The 27,746-nt window shown below is 40.2% G+C and overlaps 1 protein-coding gene across 1 annotated transcript in view; it reads left to right on the forward strand.

Moving 5' to 3' along the window:
* csmd3b (CUB and Sushi multiple domains 3b) overlaps positions 1 to 27,746 on the forward strand; it is a 434,951-nt gene that overhangs the window by 82,236 nt on the left and 324,969 nt on the right. The window contains exon 2 of the mRNA XM_031296181.2: positions 23,025 to 23,247. Within this exon, the coding sequence (XP_031152041.1) occupies positions 23,025 to 23,247 (223 nt within the window). The remainder of the gene's footprint in view (positions 1 to 23,024; positions 23,248 to 27,746) is intronic.

The following is a 27,746-nucleotide window of genomic DNA, read 5'->3' on the forward strand; positions in this document are numbered from 1 at the left end:
AAATGGCATTGCTGAAAAGAAGCTGAGAATTACAAAAATTGTTTATATTCTGTATATTCAGCTTCATTTCCCAGTTACAACATCTATGTGCCCCGCTGAACTGTCCTTGAGTAAGACACTGACCTTTTCAGTGTCAGTGACATGTAAGCCTCATATAACATATTATGGTTATAGCTATGAATGCCTTTTCCCCTTCCTGCGAAGCAATCTAAATAGTCTTTGGACAAAGGTTGTAGGAAGGATTATGGCTATCATAGGGCGAAATGGTTTACTGCAGCAGATGTTCAATGTAGTTAGATAGGCATGAAGTGTGGGTTTTTGTTGTTGCAGAAGTACGCTTTAGTGTCCTTACCTCAACCCAGCATCAACCCTACAAAGGGATCCTGTGCATACCTTGTATTATTGAGAGCTGTTGACGCCATTTTTCTGGCTACATATGTTCTATCTTCACTTTAGTTTACCTGACTCATGCCCATATTATTCCTTATGAAATGATTATAGCAATTTTGATCACAGTTCTTGCTCATTCCTGTCATGGTGTGTTTTAGTCTTGAAAAATATATGGGTGGTATGAGGACATTTTTATCATGAACACAGGAATATTCAAGGTTTGCAACTAATGGGGAAATGAAAGGGGTGTTTTCAGCCTAATCAGATGCACATTTCTGTGTTCAATTTGTGCATTTACTTCACAGTTCCTGCTGACCTGTAGAAAAAAGGGGACACATGGGTAGCTCACCTCAGTTGTATTACATTTCTTTCATTGGTAGTCTTGGACAATTAGTCTAATTTCAATCACATATGACAAGTGAGTCCCTTAAAGGGCAAGACAAAGATGTTATGTCTGCAATATTTTACAACCCAATTTTAATCTGTGTTTAAACAAGTTCACATTTACACTAAACAGCAAAGACACAGGCTGTGAAGATGATGTCATCTATAGACAAACCCTGGAGCTACTGCATAGACACTAAATAATGAAGCAACTCCTAGGACACTATGACAGCACCAGTGGTGATTTTACTGGCGTAATAGAAGAAGTCACAGCTGTAAGCCCTACAGTTAGAAACTGTACAACTTATTTGGATGTTATCTCAAACCAAAATTGTATGAGCCCACAGACTCAGTTTCCACGTCACTGTCAGTGGACCAACTCCAAGTGCCGCCTGATGGGGCTTGACAATGAATTTACTGTACAAAATAACTGGAATAGTGCAAAGTAAATGTAGCGTTTGACCTTTAAAATGTGGTTTAACAGCAGCCTGATGGTTAAAAATTTGTGGGTTTAAATCCCCAATCGTGTAGAGAAAATGTGGTGGAATTGTGAGTGACACACATACCTCCACCCTCCCTCATGACATGCTGGTCCCTTTGAGCAAGCATCTTACTGTCCCTGCAGATGTGTTTAATGGCAGTTATGAGTCACCTGCTGAAAGGAGATTCGGCAGAGCCCCATGGATTTGATGGAGGGTGGTGTACATGCACGCTCAGCTGAATTCCCTATCTTAAAATAAGTATGAAGGCAAAGTCCTGTGGGTGACACAATTTTGCTTTGTGACACTTATCCACCATTGCCACTCAGATACCAGTCAACTAGCTTTAGCACTTCCACTTATGCATTAAACATTATTTTTAAGTACTATCCTCTGTCTCATCTTACTGTTGAAATAGCATAATGCACAGGATTCATATTGTTTCTCAAGATGCGTACGATTCTAAACCGGTGTTGGATCTCTAGTTGAAGGGTGCATTTAGCCTCTTAACAGGAGTCTGAGTCTCATCTTTTCAATGTATATGACTAAAAGGTTTTAGGGTGGTTGGAAGAGTTTTTTATGTCTTTCTATGGCTATCTATAAATGTCTCACCTTATAATCTTAAGGGCAGCACTTATTGTCAATGAGATCCCAAATGTTACTTGAGAGGATCTCATGCAGTCTAGAAATTACTCTACATTGGTGAACATATTACCATCTTCTCTGCGTAATGCAACTTACAGTATAGGCCCTGTGTGGCATATTGGAATGTTCCTCAAGACCCATGTTAGTAAGCAGCAACACTATTAAAGCAAGACACTGGATTTCTCTCAGTTCTGGAAGTACCATATTTAGTGCTGTCAGAAACATCCATAGAATACACAAAAAAGTAGGGCGAGCACCTAAACATTTTATGCACACCTACTGGGATACAGTATGTGTCTGATAACTCTTTCACATGCCTTGAGTTGTTAATTTTGCACACACTTGCCCTTTATGTTACAAACAAAAACAGCAGTATGGGCAGAACATTATTATATAGTCATATATATATATAAAGTCATATATCATATAGTTTAATTAGATTTCTGCCCACACTAATTGCAATAATTTTATTACTGCTAGTATCTAATTTCAAAGTTTGGTACTAAAGTGTTTCATTGATCCATTCTGGCAGAGAGAGGAGCTGGATTGCTGCTAATCTGGCAACCCTGGAAATGTCAATTGAGGGATCTGTGTGTGTGTGTGTGTGTGTGTGTGTGTGTGTGTGTGTGTGTGTGTGTGTGTGTGTGTGTGTGTGTGAGAAATGGGAGGAGAAAGATCGGAAAATGGGAGAAATGGAGATGGACAAATAAAAGGGGGGAAAAAACAATAATTGAGTGAATTAATGGACTTTGCCGTTACCAGATTTTAACCCAACTGAGCACCTATGGGAGATTTTTGGACTGTTATCCAGCGCTTTCCATCTCTATCATCAAAACACCAAATGCTCCCTGGTTTTGTCGCTGCAAATGAGCTAATAAGAGTAGATTGAACTAGATTTAGGAAACAATAAGAATGTCCCATGATAATGACATATCATGGATCATTAAACTGGAGCTGGAGTACTACATTTTTGCCCAAGGCTCCGCTGGTGGAACTAATCAGTTCATGTGTGGACATGAGGCTGGTGAGGTGACATTCCCTGGACAAATGAAGGTTTTAACTAAAAAAAACAGTGGAGCAGATGAACTGTCGCTCAAAGCAATGCGATGTTGTGGAGTCCTGGTCCCATATCACGCCATTGTTTTTTGATTCCTCATAACAAGACTTAACTTCCTCAATCCTCAACTCAGTTTATATCAAAGGTTTGTTTTTCCCCTTTTCCCTGTGCTCAGAGGCCTTCAGTTTGACAGGAAGTGTTCACTGAATATTTATGTAAAGAAGTCCTTGCAGTGATTTGTGATGCACTTTTGCTGTTGAGAGTTGACTGGGTGAATCCAAATGGTGTTGCTATCTCATATAAAATGAGTTTGAGGCATACAATTCAGTGAACATACAACAAACTGTGGCATTTTAAAGACTACGCTGACTCACTTCATATGGAATTAAAACAGTGTTACATTTTCTGTTACGTGTACATGTATGTAATTAGTTATAAATGTAATCATGTTCAAGATCTCTTCACGTAACTGAACTTCTCTTACAATGTGAAGATAACATTTTACAAATACTTTATATTTACCTCTACCAAGGAGGTTATGTTTTCTGTACGGTTAGTTTGTCAGCAGTATTACGGTAAAACTTCTGGCCCAATTTTCTGAAATTTTGGAATGGTGTAGCATGGGCCAAGAAATAACCCATTCAATTTTGGAGCGAACCCAAATCACGGGGCTGATACACTAGTTATTTTTTACTTTAGTTAACAATGCTAGATATGGCATGGCCTTGGTGGAGGTCTGTTCTCTCCCAGTGCCTTTCTAGTCTATAGAGGGTTTTCACCGACGTCACGTTCTGGGCGGTAACCTGGATGCGCGGCCATATTGGAGGCACTCGGTGTAAACAACTGAATGGAGTAATGGAGTTTTGTGCACTTTGGATACTTTAATACTTTATGTCTAAACAACAGAAAAGCTCATCAAAACACGTCCAAGATGCAAAGCCATGAAAGGACTTGGACCACAAAAAAAGGTGCGATATTTTGAGAAATTACAGTTTACTGGCGGTGCAGATCCCTACAAGTTGGCTCCCTCTTCTTGGACCCATGGCGACCCGGTGATTCTTACTTCAGTTGCATATACCGATATAGTCAACTACCTGTTCTTTTCGCCAAGCCCATACACAGCGGAAGACCTTAAATCCTACAAAAGTTTGGAGGCTTATAACCAGATGGTGTGTGGATGGGTGAGGGAGACGAGTACCAAGTCATTAACGACCGTTGTGTTGTGAAGGCCAAAGTAAGTAATGCAATAACGTCTTTAATCAACCTAACCTTAACTGTAAGGTGTAGCCAAGTGACTCTCAATCGTTTATTTTCATTTCAAAGACCGAACAAGACAGATTTTTCCCTTGTAGATCCTGGTTGAGCTTTGCCAACCACAAGCGCCTCCTTTCCTCTGATAACTTCTGGCATTCCTCTCCCTGGTTTTTAATAACTTTTGGAAGTCGATAATATTCCAAATGTTTTTCTCGGTCTGACCTATTGGTACAACCTAAAACACGGCAATAATTAACCATTTTCCTTGATGCCATTCGGGATTTACTTCAGTGCCTGTGCTTTGTTGTGATGCGGAGTACCTCCAATATGGCGACTTCTGGTCTGATGACGCGTCGTGGAAACCCTCTATTGTGGTAATGTTGAAATTTCTAGCAATTAAACATTTTGCCCTATACGTGAGTGTGGTGACTGTGGAACTGATAGCTGGGTTTGAAAGATGGAAATCAACATTATTTTGATATATTAATGATTAAAAACATTTCTTGTAGAATATCCTGACTTGATTCAGTCTTAAAAGCAGCAGGATTGTTATATAACTGATGGCTACTCAACTATTAATTGGGACTCCTTTCTCTTAACGCTTTGTCTCACAACAATACAATGACAGAGAGAAGTGTGTGTGTGTGTGTGTGTGTGTGTGTGTTTTTTCTATTTCCTGATAGATCAACGTCCGTGTTCTTAACATACGACCCCTACAGAGACTGATGAAGAGTCAACAATACGGGAATCTCCTGTTACTTCCCGTATTCAGATTTTCCAGGACACTGATTCATGAAGAGGCAAAAACTGACTGATTTTAAAATATTCCACGGTACAAAGAAAAAGAACAAGGAACACTTGGTGCTTTGATTGATTTATATGCAGTCCTACCATGACATCCACTTCCACAGCAGGCCTACTTCAATGTGAATTTTAAAGAGTTGCATGCACTGTATGAACCTCTATCACAAATGCCTATCTATCATGAATTACCATAGCTACAGAAAATACAAGACTGCTCTAACCAGAAACAACAACAGCACTCATTGTTTGTTCAAATGCCTAAAACAATGTATGTCTATGTTTACCTGATGAGGGTCTCATGCAGCCGTACAAATTATAACTTTGCTTACAGAGGTAAAGATGGAAGTAGCACAATATGTTATAGATATATATGTTATAGGATCACAAAACCTCTTATGGAGGTCTGGGTGGATGTTTGAGTCAACAAAGCGTGTGACTTGGACACCAGTGTTGGCATCCTATTTTCCGGGTGGGGATGGCTGGTGGAACCTCCAGGGCGGCGGAGACGTCTGATGCCAGATGTTGTGCAGAAGATCTCCCAGCCGCCCAGAATTGCCACCCCTTCACTTTTTTGTAATGTTAATTAGTCATTTTGGTGCCTAAACCTAGCTGTCGTCGCCTTTTGTCTGATAAATGTAACTGTAAAGACAGCTGAACGCGAAGGGGGAGAGATTTTCAGCAGGGAGGAGATTTCCAGCACGAACACTGGTAGTGTTAACGGAGACGGCCGCTGTTCTGACACGGTTGTCTGGGGTCTGACATGGTCTGTTTCCAGAAGGAAAAGAGAAAAAAAAGCTGTATTACAGTTACTGAGTATAATTCTTTCTGCGACATCTTTGTTGTTGTTGTTGATAATGTAAAAAAGCATTTAAAATAGGTATAGTTGTTTTTTGGACATTTTAATTCATAAATATTACATATTGTACCTTTAATGGTAAAGGTTTACTAGTTAGATAATGGTTCACTTAGTGGCCTATTTGCTTTCAGATCTCTAAGCAATCAGCCAACATAGCAGGGAACATAGAAAATGGTTTAGTGATAATGTTGAAATAAAGCAAGAATTGTAAAGGGAAATTAGTAAATTGGATAGCAGTGTTTGCCCTGCTGGCATGTTTGCGTCCTCCACTCCATCTCTCTGTATACACTGTATCTAGAGACAAGTGGAAATGAAATTTGAATCCTGAGAGTGAATCCTGTAATTGCCCTCTTATTGAGCTCATCCCACAGTGGCTGTATGTATGTATAATACCAGCTGTTGCTATACGGAGGATGATGGAGGGCTGTAAGAAAAGTGTGTGTGTGTGTGTGTGTGTGTGTGTGTGTGTGTGTGTAAACCCATAGAAAAAAAGGACATAATTAGATTTCTGGAGTCATCTTTTTTTTACTCTTGAAATCACTGTCTTTTACACGAGAGGGAGAGAGGGAAGATGACAAATGACATGGTGGAGGAGAGCAGAGAAGGGAGAGCAGAGGAGGGGGGAGAAAAAAAGAAGAGTGAGAGGCTGTGAGAACACTAGGCAAAACACAACAATAGGCAGAGGGAGAGAGAGCGAGAAAGAAATGTGAGATTGAGAGCAAGGAAGGTGGGGTAAACATGGTGAGGGTTGGTGTTCCAATACAGTAGTTGGGCGGAGTTCAGTCCACGTTTCTACGGTAACAGACCTGCAGCAACTAACCTGTAGGAAAGAGGAGTGGAAGAGAAGGCTGTGTGTATTCTTGGTGTGTGTGTTTGTGTGTGTAGGACCTCATTAGTCAGATTGGAGATGATGACACTCAGCAGACACAAATCAGTAGTAACCCCCTCAGACAGCATCTGTCTCCCTGTTTCTCTCTGTCTCATTAATTCTTTATGCTGTGTACTACCTGTCAATCGGTGAGGGTTTTGCATCTACAGTATATATGTTTTACAGTATATGTCTGTGTATTGGTTTGCATGTCCATATGATGGCTCATTTGATGATTGATGAAATCATAGTATACACTCTACAATAATGCTCCTTTTTCTTATTTCTCTCCTTCTCTTGCTCTTCTCTTTCCCTGTTTGAAGCACAATGATCAACTCTCAAAATGTAAATACAGTAAATTCTAACAATGACAAGCCCAAGTAGTCGCTCACTCTCTCACTCATTCCCACTCTGCAACGCTCACACACACAAACACAGGCTTGTATTTACGAAAAGAAATGCCCCTCTGCTTAGCATTCTTCCCCTGCTCTCAGTGACCCACTTTCTTAGAAAGCAGGTTTTTATTGTAATTAGTTAAAGTGAGTGCTTGCTTATTCCCATCACTTCCTGTCCTTACTGTTTACGCCTCCTCTACGCCGCTGTAGTTGTGCAAAGCCAGAGGTCCTCCAAGCTGCTATTTAGCCAGGTGCCAATAAAGCCAGCATACTGCAGTTAGAAACATACCCTGCAAATATGAATTTATATAATTTGAATTTTTCAACCTACATTTTGCTGTGTGTAGTGCATTTTTTTCAGATGGATAGAATAGAATAGGATAGAATATCCAAATGTAATACACCTTCAGATCAATCAATTGGTTAAAGTCATTGCAAACTATTTATGTATACTCAACATAATTTTTTAGAGAAAATGAGAGGTTGTATGCCATTTAAGAAATACAATGTCCTACTCTCCATACAGTAGTAGCTTTATATAGTTATTGGAACAGTGGAGTCACAATTTATATCTTAGGAGAATCAGGATGGCTGCTTAAGGCCTGGGTATGACTTGACTGAGGACGTTGACATCCGAGCTGATAAACAGGACCTTGGCATGAACAGGAGCTTTCTTACAATAATAATTCTAAAAATATCCACAGCAGCAGTGGAAATAATAACTAATACTAGTATATAATACTTAATTGTATTGATTTGGTCCAAAGAGGGTAGCTGAAGAAGCAGTAGTACAAGCTGTGCTAATAAGAGTAGTATTGGTAGTACTAGTACCTTTTGTAGTGGTCATTGTGCTAATAGCAGAATTTATCTTGGCTGATGAACTTATGGCCTATACTGGAGTTGTAGTACTGTGGATAGATAACACAGTGGAAAGTATGTAAAAAACAATAACAAAGTACAGAAAAGCACTGGTCAAAGAGTTTAAACTACCCGTGCCTGTCCTCAGAACATTTGGAAGGCACAATAAAAGAACAGGTCCATGAGGATATTCATTCTGACTTTCAAAGCCTAAAAACATTTAAAATGAAAAACCATTAAGGTGAAATAGCATTAATATGAAAGTAACAATGAATCGAGATGGTGGGGTATAATTTATAGCACTTACCTTAACTTTCCTAGGATAGGGTGTAAAGTGTAAAGGGTGTCAGAATTTTAATTGGCTTCAACAGTAAATCTATGTTTCTACAACTCACCAACAATATTGATCACTGATGGTTTCCATTTTAATTTAAATACATGTATGCTCTACAGAAACCTCACATGTCCAGTCATATAAAGAGGTCTTCTCAAGTTCAATGATATCAAGTATATTATTACTGTAGAAGCCTCGATTGACTGCTTTTTTAAATTAAATATTCAGCACGACATTCTTAAATTCCCTTGTTACTTTTTTAAATGAGAATCTCATTCTGTTTTTTTTTTTGTTTTTTTAATAGCTGCTACAAGATGTTGCCTTTACCTTACCAAAACAAAGGATATAACTGATAACTTTTGTGCTATTAAAACTACAATAGGTGCCCACATACTGCAGCAAGCTGGCTAGAAGTTTAAGAGATAACTGAGGGTGTGTATGCCACTGGGTTACAAAGGCCCATCCCATTTATTTTGTTGAGGAATTAAACTCACAACTCCCCCGCAAAGTTTAACAGTAAATCCTTGCATCCATAGACTCATCGTCCTCCACACTCTCTCTCCGCACTGAACACCTATACTACACTTCTGCTGCCCTGACACTGCACCAACACCTGGGCTTATGCTTCTCACCCAATAATTTCCATCCTCAGCATATAACTCTAGACAACAATAGCTTAATGGGACAGCAGACCTTGTCAACTTGAAACAGGCCAGCAAGCAATTCAGAAACGGCATTTTAGCAAACACCTAGAGACTAATGGAAGGGCTGACCCTGCTGGATGAATCATACTTCAATTTCACACATTTTCCTGCTCATGTTGTGTTAAATTAATGCTGATTAACAACTGAGTTTGATTTTTTGAGCATGCTTTACCAGCTTTCAGCTTTACCGTAGACATTATCTTTAGCCTATTAAGTGTCAAAATAAAAGTAAAAAAAAAGTCTTTAAGTTTAAAATCTATCTATTTTGTACTTTTGTACATGTTTGTGCACTTCAAACACAATCTAATCTCTGTTGGCAGTCCAGGGGCGTGTCTAAAGTAGCCTGGAATCGCCCCTGGTTGGCACGTACATGCTGCTATGCGAAGCCACTATTTTTCTTGCTTTGCCTCACATTTCCTTGTACGGTAAATCTTTAATGTTTTGTTCTGTTTACATTTCATGTTTATCCTTGTTTAGGTTGCAGTTGGAAAGGCACTAATACTGTTCTCCTTTGGACACTTATTAAATTCTAAATACGTCATTTTGTGTTTAGAGACAAGTTGGGATAGTTAAAATGTCTTCTTTAAAGGTCCCATGGCATGAAAATGTTACTTTATGAGGTTTTTTAACATTAATATGAGTTCCCCTAGCCTGCCTATGGTCCCCCAGTGGCTGTAATGGCGATAGATGTAAACCGAACCCTGGGTATCCTGCTCTGCCTTTGAGAAAATGAAAGCTCAGATGGGCCGATCTGGAATCTCCTCCTTATGACGTCATAAGGGGGAAGGTTACCATCCCTTTCTCTGCTTTGCCCGCCCAGAGAATTTGGCTCACCCATGAGAAAGAGAGAGACATCATGGCTTTAAAACAAGCGAAGCATGGCAGTTGGTCAAGGCCACACCCCCCACCCTCCACCTTGCCCACCCTCTCTCCTCCTCAATAGTATTTAAAGCTACAGACACAGAAATGGCACATCCTAAGTAAAGCTCATTGTGGGACTGGCTCTAGTGGCTGTAATTCTGCACCAAGGCTGAATTTCGGGAAAGAGACTTCAGATACAGTATTAGGGGACCACTAAGGTCTATATAAAAGCATCCAAAAGCAGAATGTCATAGGACCTTTAATATCTCACATTTCAAGTCACTGCAGGCCGTGTTGTATAATGAATTTAGCAATAAAAAGTGGTAACAAACCCGTGTATTAGAAATGCTTCAAGCAGTTGAGTAATACTTATAACTACAGCTAGCCTCCACCAGGCAATTCTTGAACAATAGTGTAGTGATTAAAAACTGACATCAGTACTGTATGAATGGGGATTTCAGGTAAGCTTATTAATATTTAAATTAGAAGTTATGCAGTCACAGCATGATAATTTAAACAGTGGGTTAAACATGACACAGATGATCAGTCAAAATTAACAAAGTAATCCATTGTTTCCAGTCACGTATCCATGATTTGTAGCAGTGGTGGTTCTAGAGGCTTTTAGCTTGATGCCAGCATTTTTGAGGCCTTTAATTTGCCGATTATTTCTCAACAATGGAGTACTACCTGAAGAGGCTCTGTCACCTGCAGTGGCTTCACTGAATGTTTGAGTGTATTTGTCTGTCTGTCTTCCTCTCTCCTCTTCACCACTTCCTCTTCTCTCTGATTCCCTCAACATAACAAAGAGTCCCCTCTGCTCTCAAATCTTGTCTTTGTCTTTCCCTTTTATGTGTGTCCCTTTTTCTCACCCTTTGTCTCCCCCTTGCTCTCTTTTTCTCTGTCCTTATCTCTATCCTATCGTCCCTTTCTGCCTTTGACTGACAGTGTTATAAATTGATTTTCAGCCCGGTGTGTTCCCTCTGTCTCTCTCTAGGCATTTCCCTTATTTAGCCTCAACCACTCCAGGGTATAGTCTAGACCACAGGCCGACTGTCAGTCAGTGGCAGCGTGGAGCAGTCTAATTCTTGGCTGACAAGCGTTCCTGACAGCAGGAACCAATGGGACGTTTCAAACATGCTAACTCTCTCTTGCTCTGTCTCTCTCTATTGCATTTTCCCTTTGCTATCTCTCTTTCTTCTTTCATTCTCCGCTTCTGCCCCCCGCCACTCCACTCTTCATTTGGTCACCCTTTCTTGCTTTTAGTGTGTCTACCTTTCTGTCACTCTGTCACCCTCCAAGCCCACCACCACCACCCTTTCCTCTCCATTTCCTCCATCTTTATTTCTTTCTCGCTTCCAAAACCACCTCAAGAAAATTAACAGATACTATCATTTTTATAGGCTCATTTAAATTAACTAACACTGCACTCGTGCGCACACATGCTTGCGCACAAATACGCATCTCATTTTGCCTCTGGAGCTCGAGTGCTGCTGTGATCTGAATACTGATTGGATGGTTTGTCTATCTGCAATGATTCGGTTGGTCAGTTTGTTCCACTGGGAAAGCCATTCTTTATTCATAAATGAGAGTCTATGAGATTAGAGGCATAGCCCTTTAACAGAATCAGGTATCACTGATGTCCCCAGAGAGAGGCAGAGGCAGAGAGAGAAGAAGAGAGAGCGGCAGAGAGATGAAAGAGAGACGGACAAACGGAAACCACAGAGAGAGAGAGAGAGAGAGAGAGAGAGAGAGAGGCAGAGAGATGGAAGGGATTTAAAGTATATTTTTCTCAGAGTTGGATTGATGTAATATTACTACACTGCTGAGGATACGAGTAATATTTTATATTACAGGATTTGGGCACACCCACACAGATATGTGTCATACGGAGACATTGCTGGCCCCGCAAGTAGGAGCTGGGGACGCACAGCAACCTTGAGGGGGTACTGTGGGTCCCATTCAAATGAAGAATAGAGTCATTTTACTGTTTCTTCATTTAGCAGTCAGCACCATGTGGAAATGGCTATATTGATCACAAGGCTCCCTGTGGAAAATGACAAGCTTAGTAATTGATTTCGCCCCCTCAGAATCATCAAGCATATATCAGGATGTCGGAAGTCACATTATCTTACTGTATGGCAATGGAAGGCTTTTATTCATGTATACATCAATTGTGGTTTGCTTTAAATTATTATACCCACTTCATGATGTTGTTTCACTCACTGTCTTTAAAGGCTTGAGGCGGCTGGAGTCTGTATGCATTAGCCTTCTGCCTAAGGGCACATACTGCTGCATCAAAAAACGTAAGGGGCCGTAGGGTGTGTTGTTACAGGTTGAGAAGGCAAACCAGAATCCATTTTGAAGGCTTGTCTGATAGAAAGATACACGCACAATTTACAATCCTTTGAGGAAGGATTTTACAATTCTGGAAAGTTTTATCTGCAGCAGTCATTTTCTCCTCCATCCTGTTGCTTGCAAGGTTGTTTTTTTTTCACAGTGCTCCACGATACAAGCTATTATGTATTTGGCCACTTTTTTTGCTCAACTACTCTGCGTTTTATTGCTACAGTCCTTTACGGCTGCTCCCCTACTGCACCAACAAAGTGATATAATTGAAGCTGATGTGGGGCCTACATTTTTTGACCCAAAGAAATTGAGAAAGACTCATTGCTGCCTAATGCAGGCTGTGAAATACCCTGAACAGGTCACAGGACCAACACAAACAGACACTCACATTCATACCTACTGGCAATTTTGGACTTGTTTTTGGAAACTCCACACAGCAAGGCCCAGCGACTTGTGTTGTTTAGTAGCAGTGGTTACACAGAGCTTTGATGATGTGCTATTAAAGTCATAAAAGTAGCCCTGACTACATTTTTAGAAAACTTTACTGTACTGTAAAAACTGGACTGTCTTGAAAATGATGTGACGAGTGCCGGCATAAGCCACTTGTTAAGCTTGTGCTTTTTTCCTGCAGTGTATCTCAGACATTCAAGATGAGATATTGCTTTGAGGAAAGAGATCAAGCCTAGTGTATATTGCAGTCCAGGGTTTATTAAATCCACTCAATTCAAGAAGCAGATTTTCTTCTTTGTCTTTAAGCTTCTTTTATCCAGGGAAGGTTTTGCTGAGCATGCACGCTCTTTTCCAGCTAAACCCTGTTCCTCATTAGTATCAGTGCATATATTCACACCTGGGAGCTACACAGTCCAACCACAAATCTTTTACTGTTTGCCAATTAGCATCTCTATTTAAGTCTTTGGGGGAATATACCTTGCTTAAAGTAAGACTCAGCCCAATGTCTTTTTAGTATTAAACACACATGCCCTGTAGATTCTAAAGGTGACTCTGAAAAGTTTGTAGTTGTCTCCGTTGTTAAGGGTGACAGGTGTAGTGATCTTGAATTAGCTGCATTTATGAATTCCAAGAGGTGAAGCAGTTTCATGGTATTGCCAACATATTGCTAAATGTACTGCTTCTTCTCACACCCAACACAAGCGTGTGTTGGTTTGTGGACATTACAGTAGAGTGACCCCCACCTGCTCTTCTATTGGCTAGAATCGCTCCGTCCTTAGCAGATTTTATGAAAAACATATGATCACTAACATTAAATGAATACAGAGAGGCATCTATGCTTTTTCAGTATAGTCACACTTTGTATGTGTTTGTATGGGGTGTGGTGAACAAAAGGTGTAGTAAATGACAGCAGGGTCAGGGTTGTGGAGGAGGCTTTGTGTTTTGTGTGTGTGTGTGTGTGTGTGTGTGTGTGTGTGTGTGTGTGTGTGTGTGTGTGTGTGTGTGTGTGTGTGTGTGTGTGTGTGTGTGTGTGTGTGTGTCTGTGTCTGTGTGCGCGCGCGTGCCTGACTCCATGAGACTCTGTGTGTTTGTGAAATACTGCATGGATTTGTGTGGATATAACCTAAATCTGCCTGTATTTCTGTGTGTGTGTGTGTGTGTGTGTGTGTGTGTGTGCGTGCATGTGTGCCTTTTTTATTATGGTGTGTCTGTGTGAACCTCCACATGTGTTTGTGTATGCCTGTGACCCTGTGTTGTGTGTGTGTGTGTGTGTGTGTGTGTGTGTGTGTGTGTAGAATGTCTGTCAGTTTCGGTCTGGTAGTCACATAATTAGAAGTCTCTCTTTTACCCCTGTCTCCTTCTCACTGTCTCTCTCTCTCTCTCTCTCTCTCTCTCTCTCTCTCTCTCTCTCTCTCCTTATCCTCCTCCCTTCTCTCTCTTCTTTTTACTCTCCCCTCTTTCTTTATTTCGCCATCTCTCTCTCTTTCCCTCTATCACCCTCTTACACTTTCTCACCTCTATCCCTCTGAGTGATGAGTTTTAAATCATCCTTTCATTCTTCGCCCAATGATGAACGAGGGGGAAATCTGTCCTTTTCTCTCTGGTTATTCTGCTTTCTATCTCTGTCCTTCTGTCCCTATTTCACTCTTTATTCACCCCACCCTGTATCCTAACTATTCAGTTTAATGAAGTTACTGCATTTTAGACTACGACACCCTACAATCTGTTGAGTTCAGATAAAATTGTGAGGGACTGGGTTATATTTTCTCGTGTGAACTGTAGGCTACAATTATGGGGTTTATTTGTGATGGCTTTACAGGTCAACAATTTTACATGACAAGTTTTTTACTGAACATTATAAAACTGAGTGATTCTTAATTGCCTGTAGGTGCTAATGCATGCGTTACGGTGTCTATGTTTGGGAAATAGAACTGCAACTGTTTTTTGTCATAACTTCATGAACCACCAGGTACCTGTGAATCACTGGCCTGACTCAAGGTTGAATACACTTAATGCTAATTCATAGTTTAACCACTAGAGGGATCATTTAAATGTTGTTAAAGAATGTTGTTTTTTTTTGTTTTTTTTTAAATGTTGCTTTTCACCATATTCCCATGGTAGTTTCTATTACCACAGAATATTACCCTGGGTCATCAATGTTACATGTCCTGTTTAGGAGCTGTTAAATAACTAACTTGTCTAATTGTAGGTGCATAACTAAATCTAACCCCTGGGACTTCAGTTAACACCTCATTTATTTCATCATCACTCGAAATAATGTTCCAATTGCACTTTATAATATGCTTAATTTGCAGCCTCTCGACTGTAACATGTGACACAATAAGGCCTTTGTGTGAGTTCCTGTCTTTGTCCTGGCAAAATGTATCATTCTTCTCCAGTAATAAGGTTCTATTGTGAGCTTAATCCTGTATCTTGTCCTCACAATGCTCTTGCTTGATGCACTGCTGCATGTCAACAGACTGGGTTACAAAATCTCGATTGCAGTCACATAAGCATCAGTCAGTCTGTGTATTCTGCTGTAGGAAATATTGACAGCCATTGAGCAATATTCTGTTCCAATACATGGTTTTCCTTCAGATGGAAGTATGCAAGATCCCTTGCTCTTTATGTATATAGTGCCACTTCATTGTGTTGAATTATCTTGATTGTTATATTTTACTACTGTGTTTTCTATTTTGTTGTTATTTCATATTTCACTATTTCAATTTTATATTTTTGTTTGTCTGTAATTTAACTGTCATATTGGGAACTGCTAAACTGTGTTTCGTTGTTGAAAGCGATAACAATAACGATCTATTCTATTCTAAAAACAAGAAACAACTCAAGAAAGGTATGATATTGTGGTCATATTGCAAATGAATTCCAAAATCATGTTAACTATATTCACATGAGTTTAAAGAAATCTTCAGTACCAGATTTATTACAGATTACCTCATCAATATACCATCTTTAATGAGGTGGTGGTAAAATAACAGTAAAAGCAACTGTATAGTTAGGTGCATGCACTAATAGAAGTATTAGTGCATACATATACATATTTAGGTGTCCATTCAATTAGTTTGATAATTAAATCATTTGCGGGCATTACATTAACTGGCTTTACCTTTAGATAATATCTCAAAGCTTTATAATAATAATAATAATAATAATAATAATAATAATAAGCAGTTATAAGTGTTATCTTGGACATGCTGGGGTTGTTATATCACAAAGAGTTTAATTAAAAAATCGAACACATTGGATACAAGCTCTGATAAGTCTGCCTTTGAGTATTTGTTGTCCTCAGGTGAACCACTGCTTCGTGGAGCATAAATCCCACTTAACATTGATCATAAAATGTAATTCCTGTTGGGAACCACATGGATCTACCATTTCTGAACTGGGCTAAAATGGCGATTCAATAAGTTTCTTTTCTTGCTATACTGTGCGCGAACCATCAGACGTGACATGGATGTGTAGGTCTGCGTGTGCTCTCATGTGGCTCTGCCTTTCCCTCCCGGTTTCTCAACATCTCAGCTCTGATTGGTTGTGAAGGAACAGATACCTGCCCTTAATTGCCAGTCAGACTGCCATTGGTCATTATATCTGTCACTGTGATGGTATTGGAATTGTCTAGGTAGATGAGGGTTGGACAAACACACACAGGCACACACATATATGGAGACTCACACTTTTTTTGGTTCTGTCTTGGATAATTGGTTGAAAAAGCATTCAGCAGGATCACGCTGCTGTCCCTGTGGCCCTGGCTGCCATGGTAAATAACGAGGCTCATAAACATGAAAGGCAGGGGGATGATCATTCTGAGTTGAGCTTTGCACTCAGAGGAGACCAATTAAGGCCTATGAGTTCAATGACTTTAAGCATATCATTTTCAATTAAGCACTTTCATTTAAACTTGGAATGATACACCAAAGTCATACTGCTGCAGCATCAAAAGCAGTTGTAGAGCATTGTATTCCTTTTTGTGTCTTTTACCAGTAATATAAAACTGAGGATAAAACAGACAAAAAAGACACACCTCCACTATATAAAATAATTTCTAATACAGTGATTTGCAACATCATTTCCCAGCAAGAAGACATCGGATCAAGCCCAGTATAACAGCAATTTTCTTCTCTGCTGTAGTGTCCTTGAGCAGGATGAGACTAAATCCCTACCAGCTCCAAGGGTTTCTGCTCTGTGAGCTGACTCTGCAGTCTGACTCTCCTGTGGAGCGGAAGAAATGAAGAGTTTCTCCATTGGGGATCGATAGAGCATCGAAAAAAATGCTGGACCGACTTCACTTCTGGACACTGCAAGGTTTTCATCTAACACCTGTGGTGTGTTTGATATAAAAGGAGCATTAAGATCAAAGGGAGAAGATAATGATCCTGATGTGAACCGTGAAGTCCGAGGAGATCAATTACATTTACATTTTACAATTTAGGCATTTAGCAGGCTCTGGAACCCGGAGAGATTTAGAATAAGTACAGCAGCAGAATTTGCTTCACCTCTAATTTATCAGTACAAGCAGCCTGTAAAAGTGCAAAGGATAAAACAACACACTCCTCTTATCCACGTTTATTGTGTTAGTTTGGGCTGGAGATTACCGGTAGTTGAGTTATTCGTCTCTCCTGTTTGTTCTAGGATTAGTTTGACCTTTTTAGGTAATTTAGGGGGAGACGCGGGGAGCAACGGCCCATTGCGAGGTTGGTCCAACGTCTTCCCATCTTTTGTTCTTTTTGGCCGGGGTCTCCAGTCCCTTTTGTTTCTCTTTTGTTTGCTACTTTTGGGAATATTTTTGCATTATTTAATAAAGCTTGTTGGTTAATTGTTAACCTTGTGTCTGGCATCCTTTTTATATGTTGCATCCTCCAATCCCTTTTGAGCCTTGGTTTGTTTCGTTAAATGGAGGCAGTAACACCATTTTAACTTATCATAATCATATTCATGCTTTGTTTCTTTCACTTAACTCAACAAACCTAGACATAGGTTAAACTTACTATAAACAAACATTTGAAAATGGATGACATTTTGAAACATAGCCATGGTATAAGCCTGATATTGCTCTCTGATGTGTTCCAATATTGAAAATAATGTCATTAATTATTGGCTGGTGTGACATGTTTTGTATGTTGGGTTGCTTTCCTATGCAGAGAGAAAAGTCAACATAATGTCTTCGCAGTTGATGTATTTGTTAGTTTGGCATCTCCTCCTCTACTCCTCTCTTTCCTTGTCTCTTCCACCTACCAGCCTGCCAATACATACATACATAGAGCCATGATGAAGAGCCTATTGTAGCTCATCAAGATCTAGTTGTATGTATTCTCTCCCTCTCTAAAGAAATCATGTACTGCCTTTGATGCTGCATAGAGTGTGCAAGAGTTTGCGTCATCTCTCTGTCGTTTTTTCATCCGAATAGACCCAGTCAATGTAGATATATACCAAAACAAATGGTTACGTCCTTCAGTTATAAATTGCTGAGTCATGTTCAAAGGCATTGTTAAAACAGACCTATTGTCAGGGGTCCGTTTCAGAAAGCAGGTTTAGTGAAAACTCTGAGTTTGTTAACCCTGAGATGAGGGAAACTCTGGGTTTTCTGTTTCAGAAAGGGAGGTTAATCAAACCTGCGAGAGAGTGGGATAACTTCAGCCCGTTTCAGAAAGAGAGGTAAGTTAACCTCAGAGTCAGTTACTATGGTAACTGAGCCTGTGAACCTAACCTGGTCGGGAGCAGGTTTTCTTCAAGAAACCTCGAGTTTCTCTCAGTCTCCTCCCTCTGAGACAGCGCTCTTCCATTTCCTCATTCATTCATTCAGTCTGTATCAGGTGCATTTTAGCGCAGTTTGTTATCTGCATGAATAAAAAAAAAAACAGGGTTGGTTTATTAACTGTGTTAGGCAGACTATAAAACGTTTTTGTTCAGAACATGGCATTTCCTTTTGTTGACGATCCCGTTGATGAAGATGCTGTATTAGTCTACTTCACAGGGTGTTAAACATACGTCGGGAGATGATATTGAGGCCCCGACGCATTTTAATTTCCAGATAACTTCCTATTTGAGCGGTATCTTGTTTTTCTTCCCAGTCTATCAGTTATGTAGCCTACATAACCATATCCGTCCTCATATCACTAACGTCACCCATTGTGGACATGCTCTTGCATCACAGCAGATTCTTTGTGTCACATTACGTTTTTTTTTGCAAACGGCAGTTTTCTTTACAACATTGTTGATGCGGAAGATATTAGTAAAGCCACTGTAGCAAAGCACCGTCAGAAGAATGTGACTCACTCTGAAACGTGTTTTAAACGTTTGTGTAGGGTTCCCTGGACACAAATCAGTAGCGCCATTAAAAAGGAGTTCCACAGTATTGCAGGTGAATGATGTAAACCCAATACATCCATGTGTACCCTTTGAAAGATTATGAATTATAATTCTGTTAATGATGGTGCTGCAGCCTAAATGGGATTAGTAGGCCTAGAACTTTTTCGCTCGCAGTATTGCACCTAAATGAAATAGATTATAGGTTCAATACCATTTCACCAGTAATATTAGGCTAAACTTATGATTAAATATGATATACTATATTCAAATGTACACATTTACTCTAGCAGCAATTTTCTCTCACGCAAATTCTCTCTCTTTTGCTGCAGCCGCTGTGTTGCTTTTTTAACGAAATATATGTTCAAACTCACTGTATGTGCGCTTGAGTATTTCCGCCGACCTGTTTGTTTGTGGTTGTTGCCATGGTGAATCGTAGTATCATGGCTCCATTCATGCTGCCATCTCATATCAGCCGTTCTGAAAAACCGAAAACTCAGTTTCCCATCTCAGGGTAAATCAACTCAGACATCAGGGTTAGACTCAGAGTTTGTTAAACCTCCTTCTTGAAACGGGCCCCAGTAATCCATTAGTAAAAACAAAGGAATAGCCAGCTTTTGATCTTTTACAGGCCCACTGGGTGAATCGAAGAGAATGCTCTGGTCGCTTAATGGTTTTGCCTTTAAGTCAGGTGGAAGGGGTAGCTCAGTGGCAACTGAGTTCCCCCACAGTCAGAGGACCTGGGTTCAAGCACCCCATGCTGAATGTGAGTACCAGCTCCTGGGGTGCTGCTCTGAAACAGACCCTGCCCTGTGCCCTCGCAGTGGGGGATGCCCGTGAAAAGAATATGTTCCTAGCAGCACCACAAATTGCAGATCCATGGAGCTACTGTATAAGACTTTCAGACAAATACTTGATTCAACAGTTTTGGCGCTAGCTACAGTATATATTCCATTAATATGTAATCCTACATCGGCATCAAAGAACCAGGACATATCAGACCCAGGCTGACCTACTTCGTATCACTCATGCTGACATGTGGCTTATTTCTACATTGATGTAAAGCATTCATTTGCTTCAGTACCAGACGGGCACTTTTTAGCGCTGTTACCTGTAAAAGAAATAATGAATATTCAGCCACCAATATTGGACTGGGCCAGTAGATCAGTACTAATGAATCCATTTTATTAAAGAAAGTTGTGTAGAAATGATACGTGAATTACCATGTAGTGCTGTTGGGTTCAGAGGAATACAGAGAAGTAGTGTGTTAGTGTAACTAATTGTGTGTGTGTGTGTGTGTGTGTGTGTGTGTGTGTGTGTGTGTGTGTGAGAGAGAGAGAGAGAGAGAGAGAGAGAGAGAGAGAGAGAGAGAGTACTGAAGAGGATGTGGCTTGGTTTTGGACCTTCAGGCCCGTGGGCTGAATTAATCTGACTCCCTTCTAAACTCCCCTAAGCCCTTCCTCTGCGTGTTCGTTGATCCTTAACAGTACACTGAAATGACTCAAGGAGACGAGATTCTAAGTATTGTAAGAAAATTACAGAACGCATATATGTGGGCTTTGAACCCAAAACTAAGTATTCCCTAGCAAATCAAACAAAACATGAGGCCCAGGTCCACTCAGCCTTTGAGAGTTCAAACGCCTCGATCTACCTGACCCTACCCTATTTATCCTGTCCTCCAGGTCCTGTTGTCAGGCAGAAAGTATGTGTGTGCGTTGCGTCTCCATGCACCCCCTCATCAGGGGCCTCATGTATAAAAGTTGCGTACGCTGGTTTTCACGGACACTTTGTGATGTATAAAAAATTAACTTGACGTGAGAATGTGCAGCCCGTCACTCAAACTGTTGAGCAGTCGTGAGAATGTGCGGGCCGTCCGCAAAGTCTTTTCTGGCTCTGTAACGTGGCGAATTCTAACTGAAAAGTGCAGAAAATCCCCAAACATTACAAAATAAAGTTTCCACTTCACTTACTGGCATACGTCTGTGACGTTGTCTATGAAAAAACATAATTTTATCCACCAATACTCCATAAAAGTTTGATAATTTATGTGGATAATGTTTCACATCTTTCATATTACTAACTGTTTAATTTGCAGGCTACTTAACCTCTGTTAAACATGAGGACGGGAAATGAAGGAGGATAGGAAATACTTTCAGTCCAGCCCAGTCTCATGGCAGAAATGGTCACGTTATTGAATCTATTGATTCGTGTACTGAACATGTTAATGTCGTTATTTTTGTGTGGTGAGCACGAATTTTAAAGTAATGTATTTCAATGGGAAGCATATTTCGTGATCACAGAACGATTACGGTAGTGAGTAGTATTGATAAGGCGAAAATTCGCGCAGGGATGTTGGACGGGGTGGTGGATGGGTCAAACATCACAGGACTTTCACCCCGGAGACCGGGGATCGCGTCCCGCTTGTTTCAGTTCCTTTCTGCGTTATTCTCTTCCTAACCACGTTATTCTCTTCCTAACCACGTTGTTGTCGGCGTCTCCTGCGTGTGACGGTTCCTTTCCCCGTTCTTCTTTTCCTAACCACAACCGTCCCGTTGTTGTGGCCGGCATGTGGCGTTTCATGTCCCTGTTGTCGCGTGCCAAAGAGACCGCGGATCATGTCCCTGTGCCCGGGGATCGCGTCCCACGTGTGGCGGTCTGTCCCGTTGTTGTCGCCGGCGTGTGGCGTTTCATTTCTCCATTGTGGCGTTTCATTTCCCCATTGTTGCGTCCCCCAGAGCAGCCCAGTGTCATGGCAGTTCGTGAAATGGTCACGTTCAAAAATCGTGATCTGTACACGAAATAAACGAGAAAATCGTGACCTGTACACAAATCAATAAATCAAAATAACGTGACCATATTACGAACTGGCGTGAGACCGGGTTGGCTGATCACAGGGGTGGAGACGAGAAAAAAATGTTCTGTTTGTAGTTTTGTCATCTTGGATAAGCAATAAAAGAAAATGCCCAGAGTGGCAAATGGTGACCGGGCGGTGAATGAACCAAACCATGGCAGAAATAAAAAAAAAATGTCAAACTGGAAATCAAGAGAATAGTGGCAGCGCCACACCAGTTACCAAACAACATGCATCTCAGTGTCAGTCCAAATTACGCACAATAAGCAGTTTGAACTCACTGATGTAATGCCATTGATTTTCTAGTAGGCTCAGTGAAACTGAGTCCAGCGCGAGGGAGACCCGACTCAGAGGAGGAGAAGTTAGTGAGGCCAGCGTCTCCACGGCAGGTGACAGTGCGCACGGATCTGCTGCGCCACGCATGGATGAAATAATGAAATAGTAAATAGGACTACAGTAACAAAAATATGTGCAGAATCAAGACAGTCAAGACGGCCCAATGTTTGGTGGACCGGGTACACCTTGTTCACTTACATAGCCTACAAATTATCCACGGGATCAGTTACGCATCACATGAGTTTGCTCACCCAACACAGTTTTATACATGTGAATATTTCTGTGCGTAGGTACTTTTCAATTTTGGCCGTACGCCATCTTCTGGTATGAAAGCTGCGCAGTCTTTTATACATGAGGCCCCAGGAGTCTGTCTGGTTCCACTTCCTCCTTTTTGCTCTTGTTGACCTTTTCACCGCGCCTGAACGCCTACTCGTGTCTAACAGCTATCTCGCATCTGTTTCCTGTTATCTTGTCTTGCACAAAACAGTCTTCTGACCTATTGACATTTCTAAACTATGATAAACTGTAACAGAACACATCTGAATAATAGAAATATCTCAACAGTACCCTGCAGTTGTTATATGCACAGAAAAACGCACATGGATGCACAAAGACACGCATACAATATTCTGTCCTTGTCGGTGCTGTTTTGTTGTGTACTTTAATCTCTAAACCTTATATATAATTTCTCTCTCTCTATATCTCTCCCTCCTTTCCTTTTTATTCTCTTTTGTCTCTTTATCCTCTTGTCTACAACACAGCAGCTGTTCTTTGCCACAATTTTAATTTCTGATAAGAACAAATCTTTTTTTTTCTCCCCCCCCCCTTCAGGTTTCATCTATACATGTGGCGGTACACTGAAAGGCCGAAATGGCAGTATAGAATCGCCAGGCTTTCCCTATGGCTACCCTAATGGGGCGAACTGCACCTGGGTCATTGTCGGGGAGGAAGGAAGTCGAATCCAGCTGATGTTCTTGTCCTTTGCCATAGAAGAAGAATATGACTTCTTGTCCTTGTATGATGGACACCCACACCCTGCTAACTTCAGAACCAGGTAGGACCATTGTTTTTTTTCTTGTAAACAAGTGTGCAAATTTGAAAAACTGGCAAAGATAAGGTGGAAGTTTTCTGTTGTTTTGTTTTGCTATGAGTCATAATGTAATGACAGTAGGCTGTTAAGTAAGACATATTAGAACTGTATTTTACACACTTTATTTTGACTACTTTCACAGCAAATTATTTGTGTTCAACATCCTCTAATCACAATTAGAAAGTAGCATGGCAAACACAGCACAAACACCTGTTATGGCATATAGCCCATTGTTTATTATTAGGTTACCAGTGATGTGCAGCCAGTTTTCAGTTGTCTAAGCTGAAGCTATGAAAAGGTACTCCTTTGTTTTTTTGCCAATTGATGATGAGTTGTTATGAAATAATGTGTTTACATGATCAAATATTAGGGTTCATGAATTTAAAAGAACCAGACGGATGTACTGGTTCTATTAATGAATTTATCCTATATTTGAAGTTTTGGTACAAATGCATTTTTTTGGAAAGCAACTGTTTTATAATGACATAAACGACATATGTTTCAACAAACATAGACAAGATGTTATCGGTGCTGGGCTGGATTCTCTCGAGCAATACTATTGCTGGGAACAAATTACCTTGTATAGTAACAGGGTGCAAATTGCCCAGGCTCAATCAGTGACACTGTGACTTCCCTTTAGTTATTGAACTAGTTTATCGAGCCCCTCTTGCAAGACACAATACCCAGAAAGAAGCTCATTTCAGATAAGCTATTAAACTCTCTTTGCCTTATGATTTTATCAGGCAATCAATAGTGCCTAATAGCATCTGTCTGTGACTCAATTCACATTCGACTGCAATTCAATTATTATTAAGTTATTTAATTCACTGTAAAATGTGATAGTGCTCTCTATTGACATGTTGTTTGATTTTCACATGGCTAAACACTGATGGAGATTAGGTTTTGACTGTTGCACAAGTTGGTCCACAAAAAGGTCCTTGTCACCTCTGGATCTAAGTAGAACTTTTAAGGTGACAAAGTTTTTCAAAAGTAAATATTTTTGCTTTTTTATTCACACAGAAGCAGCCTTTGCATAGACTTTTAATTATTTGTTGCATGAGGTATTCGGTAACCTTTAAATCTGCTGAGTAAAAACAACAACTTGTTTTTATCAGTCAATAAAATAAAAAAAATAAAATTGGAAGGCTCTACCAAGAAGAACCAAACATTTAAAGCAAAATGGCATGAATGAATAGTATTCTTACAGCTACTCCTTGCCAATACAATCCAAACATTACAGCCAAGTGCTAGCTATGGGAAGAAGACAATATTTTGTCAAGTCACTACATGACTCGATACTATGCTGATAAGCTGTTGTGTTTGATCTTTGGATGAGGCTTCTCTGTCTTGCTCACGTGTCATTCTGTGGAAGCAACAGAAATGAGAAACCAACTGTGAATGAGCTCTTCATTTCATTTTGGATCCTGTGGATGTGAAAATCCACCTGGAACTAATTCTTGGAATCAAGATTATCCAACCGGAAACCACGGAAAGCTCCACGCAAGAGGCTCCTCTTCCTCAAGGCAGTTTGGTTATGGATGCACAAACTGCCTGGGAGGAATATCTACTTATAGAACAGATCCAGCCAACAAGAGAAAAGACAACTAACAAACAAGTTCTGTCTAAGGTCAGAAATAGAGTTCTTTAATAATATTAGGCAGGTGTGAGGCAACTACCACTGACATAGTGCTAAGCAAGAAAATCTGGTTTGGTTCAGTTGAGGAAAAAGGATGTGGGTCATGCAGAGATGAAATGAGTCCTCTTGATACTTGGTCATTTGCTGAAAAGCAATTCTCTCGCCGTGGGGAATGAACCATGTTCCTCTGGTTCAACAGGCATAATTTCTAATCAGTCAGCTGCAATAATCAACCTTTCTCGGACAATCCTGTGGCTTTTAGTGCTCAAATTGCCATACAGAGTTAATTAAACAAAGGAGCAAAAATAATAATAGAATAAAATAGAGTGAGGTGACCATGACATTTTTTGGCTTTACACAATATGTGATTTCTAATTCTGCAGGAAAAAGAGAGAGAACACACAGGAGGAGAGAAAGTGAAAGATGCCCTCTATGCTCTTATTGCTTGATTAGGAGTTCCTGCTTATCTGAGATAACAGGAAATGATGTGCTGCGTGAGTGTGTGCACACATGCATTCATGCATAGGGTACGCGTGCACACCGTGTGTGAGGAAGATTTATGGTCTGCATAGTTACAATCGGCCCGCTAGTTAAGCCAAATTACTCTGCTGTCTCATTCTGTCTCTCTCTCTTTCGCTCCTTATACACACACACACACACACACACACACACACACACACACACACAAACATGCACTGGGACACAGGGCAAAATGGTGATTAAAAGGTTAGATCCATTAACAAGAAAATGGTAATTATGGGGAGAGAGATTAACATGGATCACTCACACACATACACACACACACACACACACACACACACAGAGACACAAGTTTGTGCATGCACACACAATATACACACACACACTAGTCCAATCTCTTAAGATTGTTCAAATTTCTAATGTCACATGACTGACACTCACCTCGTCTGTACTCAATAAAGCAGGCTATATCATTTCCTCCATTTGAAACACAACATAAAATCAATGGCATAATTTCAGAAAAAGGTATGAAAATTGTACAGCCATTTTTTATGATAACGTTCAAGGCAACACATTCTCACTCCCATCAAGCGACGCTTGGTCAGGTGCCTTTGTCATTTGTTATTGAGGCAAAAAGTCTTGTTTAGCGTCATATTTAGACACGCTTGGTTGGGACTCTTGGCGCCACTTTTTGACGCTCTGGGTCAGGACGTACGTTTAACTGACATGCGGCACAAAAACGAGACAGTTAGGTTTAGGAAAAGACCGTGGGTGGGGTTACAAAATGTGCATTTCAGTGACGCGGAAGAATGGGACATGAACCTCGGTCTCCCGGGGGAAAGTCCTGTGTTGTTTGACCCATCCACCACCCCAACCAATCTCCCTATGCAGATTCTGTGTCTTTCATTGCCGCTCTTGATACTACGTCATCATACAGCTCCGCAATCAAGCTGTGCTATACCCAGTGCGTTCCATGCTGAAGGGTGATTTTTGTGCCGGTATCCAACGCTGAGAGCCACTGACCAATCATCAATATTTAAGAGATGGGAGTGAGAACAAGCTGCTTTTCGTCCAATCAGGGTCACGTCTATTGATGAGTTTCACCACTGACACATTAATCAAGATTTAAAGTGATTTTTCAATGGCTATATATTTATAAACAAGAAAAGGGCACCTTATTGCTACGTTCCAGCATGGTCTGTTGACAGCACCGCAAGCGGGCACGGGTACGTCTGATCTGACTGATAATCCATATTATTGACTGACTTTCATGCTAAACACAGATTCAAGCACTGTGAAATAACAATTCATCCCCCCTCAATTATTTATTAACTCTGGTATGAAGTTGGAATTATTGACTGTGACAGAGTGTTTTGAACTTTGGGTGGGTCTTGTCTCACCTGTCCACCCTCTTCATGATGTCAGTGCAACAAACAAATATGATAAATGGGAGTTTTGTTCATAATCTCTGTTCATAATCTCTGTGCCTGTAGAGTTTTGAAAACCCACGATGCACTCACACACTGTAACCCCAACATCTAAAACACATCAATATTGCATAGGACTTCATTATCATTCTATAGTAGTTTTTCTTTTTGGTCAGACTTTATGGCATTTCTGTGTCCTCCAAAAGCTTTTGAAGACATATAGACTATTTTCTCCAAAAAAAAAAATCTTTAATGCTGTCTTTTCATTGCTAATAATATTTAAGTGAATTAATTCTAAAAACAAGGTATCCCATGTGGCTTCTCAACCGCAAAGTTGGGAATACCTGGAAGAAATATGACCTAATAAATATGTAATTGTCCTAACAATTTCTACTGTAGCTCTTCAAGGGAGAGTTTTCTTAATTAGATTTATAGACAAGGTTTTAATTGAGGGGATTAAAGTATTAAGTGAAACATAGTTCCTGTGATACCAGTGTGGACGTTAACATACTCATTAACAGTGAAGACGGAGTCATAAATAGAGATGAAGAAGAAAACAGGTGACAGAGAGGCAGAGTTAAGAAGCAAAGACAGAGTATGTTTGTAAGTAATCATTTTTTAATTATATTGGAGCCTCTGAGGTGTGCTTGATTTATCCTAAGAGACCCTTAAACAGACAGTGTGACATTTTGGAATGAAGTCTGTTAATTGTCTTCATTGGTTATTTGTCACATTATGTTGTTGGCTTTTCAGCTTATGGTCATCCTTTGGTTTGAACATTTATTCATTTATCATGTAATAGAAATGCCAGTTCAGTTTTTTGTCATTTCTGATAATATAGCAAGTGCTTAACAAAGAAGCAAACACTGAAGAAGGTCAAGGTAATTTATGTCAGCATCTTTAAAACATCGCACCATTGT

The sequence above is a fragment of the Sander lucioperca genome, chromosome 16 (genome assembly GCF_008315115.2).
Source record: "Sander lucioperca isolate FBNREF2018 chromosome 16, SLUC_FBN_1.2, whole genome shotgun sequence".
Classification (NCBI taxonomy): domain Eukaryota; kingdom Metazoa; phylum Chordata; class Actinopteri; order Perciformes; family Percidae; genus Sander; species Sander lucioperca.